Source organism: Zootoca vivipara, chromosome 1, assembly GCF_963506605.1.
Source record: "Zootoca vivipara chromosome 1, rZooViv1.1, whole genome shotgun sequence".
In the NCBI taxonomy this organism is placed as follows: Eukaryota; Metazoa; Chordata; class Lepidosauria; order Squamata; family Lacertidae; genus Zootoca; species Zootoca vivipara.
The window spans coordinates 120,425,843-120,431,823 of NC_083276.1; the positions used below are offsets into that span (position 1 = coordinate 120,425,843).

A 5,981-nucleotide genomic window follows, 5' to 3' on the forward strand; every position below is an offset into this window, starting at 1 on the left:
CCCTCTCTCCCAAATCCAAATTAATTTATAATCCAAATTTTGAGGTTACTTACAATCTTGTTTCCGAATCGTTTTTTCAAAAGAATCCAGTGCTCTCTGCCTTCGGCTTGAAGCTTCTCTCCACTAGGGTAACGTTGTCGTTCAAAATGGCCCCCGCGACTTCTACCCTCCTCGCTCCGGAGCTCTTATTAGAGCTTGCCGGAGAGTTGGGGAGTCCGGATTGGGGCTCTGCCGAACAAAATTCACCCCCGGGACGCTCTTCCCGGGGTTCTAAGGGGCGCAGCGTCGCTCTCGCTGCCCTCCCCACTCCTAGCAGAGACGGGTCGCCTCGGAGACGAGACAAAAACCCGCCGATCGGCGCTGGCGCTGAACCGGAAGCCTATTTTTGACAAAGACAAGTTCACTTACATGCGTTTATTTATTTTTTTAAAAAAAATGTGTGCTGCTGTTCATAAAATAATGCAAAACCTGTTTCCAGCAACCGTGCATATGTAGAATAAAAGCCAAATAAAATTTTTGCAACCAGAGATCATCAGCTATTATGGAATGGTGTTTTCTTAATTGCGCCTGAGTAAGCTTGGTGGCATGTGATGGAAAAGTTTTCAGCGGACATTTGGATGAACATTCAACAGAGCTGGGTTGATATTAAAAACTCTGATTCCTGTTGCTGCTGGAAGAGCCTCACCAGTGACCAAGGATGTTCCTGCAAATAGTTCACCGATGGCATACAAGCTTGCAAATGACAGGAATAGCACAGCCATGCCGGATGACAATTTTACGGTAGCACTGCAATTGGGGCAGTGTGTCAGTGTGCAAAAGCAGTCGATTTAGGTGTCATCGTGAAAAATGGAAAGACCCATAGTTCTATGCAGAAGTCTTTATTTGAAAATGCCCTCCTTAGGCCTTCCATAAGTTTTTTAAAAAAGAGTCTTCGCTTACTGGTTTCATACAGAGCAGCATTACACAAGATGCAGTACTGACAGATCCCCTGTGGACCGCCCCCCCCATGGCATATTGTTCACCCGAAAGCCTCTCTCAGGTATGTACTACAGTACTTGCATCACTGTCAATACAACAGCCTCCCCTTGTCTTCGTGGTGGCCCATTTTCTTTCTATGTGGTAGTTGGCATGTCGTTTTCTGTTGCAGGAGGAGTGGCTGGGTCAGGTTCTGGCGTATACTGGTATTTGTTCACAAAATGGTCCACGAGACGCTGCCTGGTTGCTGCCACTTCTTTCTCATAGGCGTTTATTACACTTTGCCCAGTTTTGCTCTGGAGAAGCAAGGGGGTAGATTTTACTGAGCTGACATTTTTGAAGCTAAACACTGCAAGCATCTCCTTTAGATATTTCAAGATACGGCAGGGAGCCTGGAACTACCAGTGCCTCAAGCTCACTGTTCCCCTGTGTGGGGTGGTTACTTGTGACATGTTCCCCTAGAGCAATGTGCACACAATTGCTACGAAAGGGGCACCTTTCACATCTCTGGGGGGTGATAGGTGGCACTAGAGAAGCGGTACAGGGAACCAAAAGCATGAAGTGCAGGCGGCAAACATTTTGTGCACGTCCGATTGACATGCAACCTCCAATGCGCAGGTCATTTTGGACCTGGAAGGGGGCAGACTTATGCACATTCCGCCAATGCCTGCAGGGGCCAGGAAAGGAACTCCCCTACAAAATGTGGCCGCCTGTTACTTCGCACCAGTTGTTCCAGTGGCAAGATTTTCTCCAACCCTTTCCCACTTGAGTTAGGGGTCAGAGCTCTTTACCGCTGAATCAGAGCCAACGGCAATCTGCTGGAGACCTGAATTGCTGTTTGCCGCATCTCAGCTTTAAGAAGCAGTGTTTTCTCCGGGAAAACTCTGGAGTTAAAAAAGGAGCATTCAGACACATGGGCCTTTGTCCGGAAGGCACAGAGCAAAAGGTAAGGATGGACAAGCCCTTAGACACAGAGATGCCAAGATTTACATGAACTCATGTTCTTAGCTTCGAGAACACTGTCCAACCATCTCGTCCTCTGTTGTCCCCTTCTCCTTGTGCCCTCCATCTTTCCCAACATCAAGGTCTTTTCCAGGAAGTCTTCTCTTCTCATGAGGTGGCCAAAGTATTGGAGCCTCAGCTTCATGATCTGTCCTTCCAGTGAACACTCAGGTCTGATTTCCTTCAGAATGGATAGGTTTGACCTTCTTGCAGTCCATGGGACTCTCAAGAGTCTCCTCCAGCACCATAATTCAAAAATTATGAACATGAGTTTGACCAAATTAAAAAATTACGAACATGAGTTTGACCAAACTGCGGGAGGCAGTGGAAGGCAGGAGTGCCTGGCGTGCTAAGGTCCATGGGGTCACGAAGAGTCGGACACGACTAAACGACTAAACAACAACAACACATGAACTAGTGGAGAGCCAAAATTCATTTTGGTGCAAATTTCCAAAGCCCACAGATATCCGTGTCTTTACTTACAAGAAAGATCCTGACCCGCTCCATCTCTAGTTCGTAGTATTCTTCAACTGTCAGGTCGTCAAAACTTTTAGAAAGGGACAAAAACCCACAAGAGTCTCCGGCACGCTTGGAGTGCTCCAGCCTTCAGTGGGAATAGTAAGATGGCAAGTGAGCTGCTTAAGAGTACCAAGAGAGATTAGAGGAATTTTGTCCTCATCCCTCCCCAACTTCAACAACTTTCTCCATGCTGCTTTCACTTCAATAAGGTCTGTAACGATTTACATTGGTGCTTTTCTAGCTAACATGCATTAGCCAAGGTGCACAAAGTGTAACCCAAATACAGTAGAAAGGCAGAGTCTTATCTACTGATGCCAGCTTGGTATTTCAAATCGTTTTCACCTTGGGCAATTGCTAGGCCAGAGAACCTCGTTGGGTCTTACTTACCAGGGATCATGATCTGGCTCCCAGCCCTCCAACTCTATTAAGCAGAAGAAACACTTTGCCAGGTCAGGTTCATTTGCTCCTGGACAGTGGATCAAGCCAGCCCTGGCCATCTGAATGAGAAGAGCAGAACAACATGTTGAAGACATTGGCAGGGAAGCTATACTGTGCAACATGGGGCGATTCTTGCCATCCTGACACCTTGGGTACCTTGAATGTGCCACTCTTTGGACTCTTTGGACTTTGTTGTAGCAAATAAGGCTACAACAGCTTAGAATATTTTCTTCCCCACATATACGATAAATCATGTAATCATAGAATTGTAGAGCTGGAAGGGAGTCAACTAGTCCATGCCCCCTGCAAAGCAGGAATATTTTTTTGTCCAATGTGGGACTCGAACCCATGACGCTGAGATTAAGTGCCTCGTGCTCTGCCGACTGAGCTACCCAAGTTTAAGTAAAATAGATTAGACTAGACATCCTTAAAGCTTTTGATTGCTTAGAGTGGTAATACCTATTAGCAGTACTAACTAAAATGGAATTTGGTCCTAATTTCTTACAAACCCTCAAACAAATATACTGTACTCCCAAACCTCAGCAAAATGCAGGACTAACAGTATGGGCTCTCATACCATAGCAATCCAAAGAGGCACAAAACAAGGATGCCTGCTATCTCCATCCTGGCTCTGGAACCTCTAGCAATCTGAATCTGAGCAGCCACAGACATCAAGGGAGTGGAAATAAAAGGCAGAACCTATAAATTAGGGCTCTTGGCAGATGACCTAATGGTCACAACACCAGACCCCATAAACTCAGCAACCTCCCTAATCAGAGAACTCAAGATATTTGCAATGGTGTTGGGTCTACAGGTAGATTTTGCAAAGTCCGAGGCTATGTGTTTCAACACCCCGCTCCCCTACCCAAAAATAATTTGCCAAGATAAAACTTTGCTGCACCAAGTTCAGATACCTAGGGGTACAAATAACCAGAAACCTCAGCAAATTATACCTTCACAACCACAACCCCTTGTGATGTCAAACCTACAAAGACCTGAAGAGAGGGAACAACACCAACTTCACTCTCTCAGGCAAAATAGCCATGATCAAAATTGATCACCCTCCCAAAATTAACCTACCTATTCCAAACCCTCCCAATCAGGATTCCCCCAGCCCAGCTTTGCAAATGGCAGAAAAAATACACTCATTTATCTTCTCACACAAGCAAGCAAACAAACAAGAATAAGCCCCAAATACCTGCACCTCCCCTCCTCAACTCAGTAGCACTTCTGCATACTTTACCTACAAAATCTGGTTTTCTTATTTGTTTGATTAAGCAGACCTACACTTTCAGGAGTACACTTGCAGTTCTCTTTAAAAGGCCAGCATGCAAAGCTTCTCAAGCGATTCTCATAATAATGCATGCTTCTATATTCTAGCAGGCACTTGGAGTTTGAGTTGACTTTGTTCAGCACAGTCTCCATTTCTGTGACTCCTTAGCAGGGTTTCCCTGGCATGACTTACGTCTTTCTATATAAGGCACTGCATTAAGCTGACTTGATTGGTCTCCCCTGTGAACATCATTCAACGTAAATGAGCAAGGGGGAACCCCACCCAAAGCAATCTGCAGGTGTCAAAAGAGGAAAGCTGTGGCAAAACAATAAATAAAAGAGATAGCCCAGCAGCCAAGCCCTGTTTGGTTTGTTCAGTTCAAGTACTTTATTAAAAATATTTTTACTCTGTTTTCCAGCCAAAAGTAAAGGCTCCTAGCGTGACTTAGCATGATCAATAATAAGCTTATGCTTACAATAAGACACATACACACACAAAAGGAAAAATGGCTTGCTGGGAGAAGGGGAAAAAAACCCTTAGGCACTAGTTTTCAGTAACAAGGTTTTTGTAAGTTTTTTTTTTCCTGGTGGGAAGAGGGGAGCAAGCTCACTACAACTGTTCTTTCTTTGGCTGATTAGTCCAACCATTGAAGGCAGCCCTGTTTAGGGAAGTTTTTAATGTTCGATGTTTTATCGTGTTTTTAATATTCTGTTAGGAGCTATCCAAACAGGCACTTGAGCCCCACGTTGGGCAAAAGATTTCTTCATTGCATGGGGTTGAACTTCCTACATTTATTCTTCTCATTATGAAGATTCAGGAACGTTTGGTTGTCCTGTAATGATGAAAAGAAATTGTTAACTGGGATTCTATCGAGTTGCGTTTGAGAAATGCTTATTTCTTTAGCCTTCCCTTTAGCCATTCATTTGCTTCCCTCTGGTGTTGAAATGTACGTATTGCTCTATAACAGCCTTCCAGGATAAGGATCCTGCAGGTGTTGCTGAATTCCAGCTCCTCCCGTTCCTGAATTTTGGCTATGCTGCTTGGGACTGAAAGGTGCAGAAGTCTTAACAGCATCTGCATAGCTGCCAAGTTTTCCCTTTTCTCACGAGGAAGCCTATTCAGCATAATGGAAAATCCCTTAAAAAAAGGGATAACTTGGCAGCTATGCATCTGGAGGGCGACAGGCATCCCACCCCCTTTCATGCAACTGCGAATAATGATACAAAAAGGACAAATACGACCGCAATGTATGGCTTCTTAGCAAATTGCCATAGTTAGGTGGCCAAAGGCAAATGTACAGATTCTTATTTTTAGGAAGTTCTTCAAGTAGATTGCTCCTGTTCTATTACTGTCTCGGCTCCTAGGCCCCACACCCTATTATTTATTCTATTTACTATATCTTTCATTGCCATAAGAAGTGTATGGTAAGAGAGAAAATGGCCAGGCGACAGTCAAATTTGGGGGAACCCTTGGCCCGGTACTTACAATGGACCTCCCCCCCCCCAAAAAAAACACCTCACCACCCTGCTACTTACTTTCTTTGGTGGCATGTTCCACCAAGCTCCCAGACAGGGGGGGGGGGGATGGAGGATTGCTGCCAGCCACCGTAAGTTACCCAAAACGAAATTCCCCTGCCCATAGATCTGTGAAATCTGCAGGTTTTATACATTGGTCATCGTACCCAAAAAAATCATGAGAGCCTTACAAGATCAGCGCACATTCAGCAAATGGTGTGCATATGATTATGTCTGTGTGTACATCATACTCTCCAACA

The 5,981-nt window shown here is 44.9% G+C and overlaps 1 protein-coding gene across 1 annotated transcript; it reads right to left on the reverse strand.

Annotated features, from left to right (window-relative positions):
- Positions 1-1,112: 1,112 nt before the first annotated feature.
- Positions 1,113-4,359, reverse strand: LOC118084290 (baculoviral IAP repeat-containing protein 5.1-like). The gene is made up of 4 exons (XM_035113707.2): positions 4,222-4,359; positions 2,884-2,993; positions 2,461-2,581; positions 1,113-1,271 (listed from the first exon to the last, which is right to left on the reverse strand). Exons 1-4 carry the CDS (start codon positions 4,357-4,359, stop codon positions 1,113-1,115), a joined length of 528 nt encoding a protein of 175 aa, XP_034969598.1.
- Positions 4,360-5,981: the final 1,622 nt, after the last annotated feature.

What these genes read in the sequence shown, in the direction of transcription:
- LOC118084290 (XM_035113707.2), bottom strand. Translation starts at nt 4,359, where the DNA reads ATGGAGACTGTGCTGAACAAAGTCAACTCAAACTCCAAGTGCCTGCTA. An exon ending in GCAAGTGTACTCCTGAAAGT is followed by an intron (nt 2,994 to 4,221) that starts GTAGGTCTGCTT and finishes CTTCTCATTCAG; the next exon opens with ATGGCCAGGGCTGGCTTGAT. An exon ending in GAGCCAGATCATGATCCCTG is followed by an intron (nt 2,582 to 2,883) that starts GTAAGTAAGACC and finishes TTCCCACTGAAG; the next exon opens with GCTGGAGCACTCCAAGCGTG.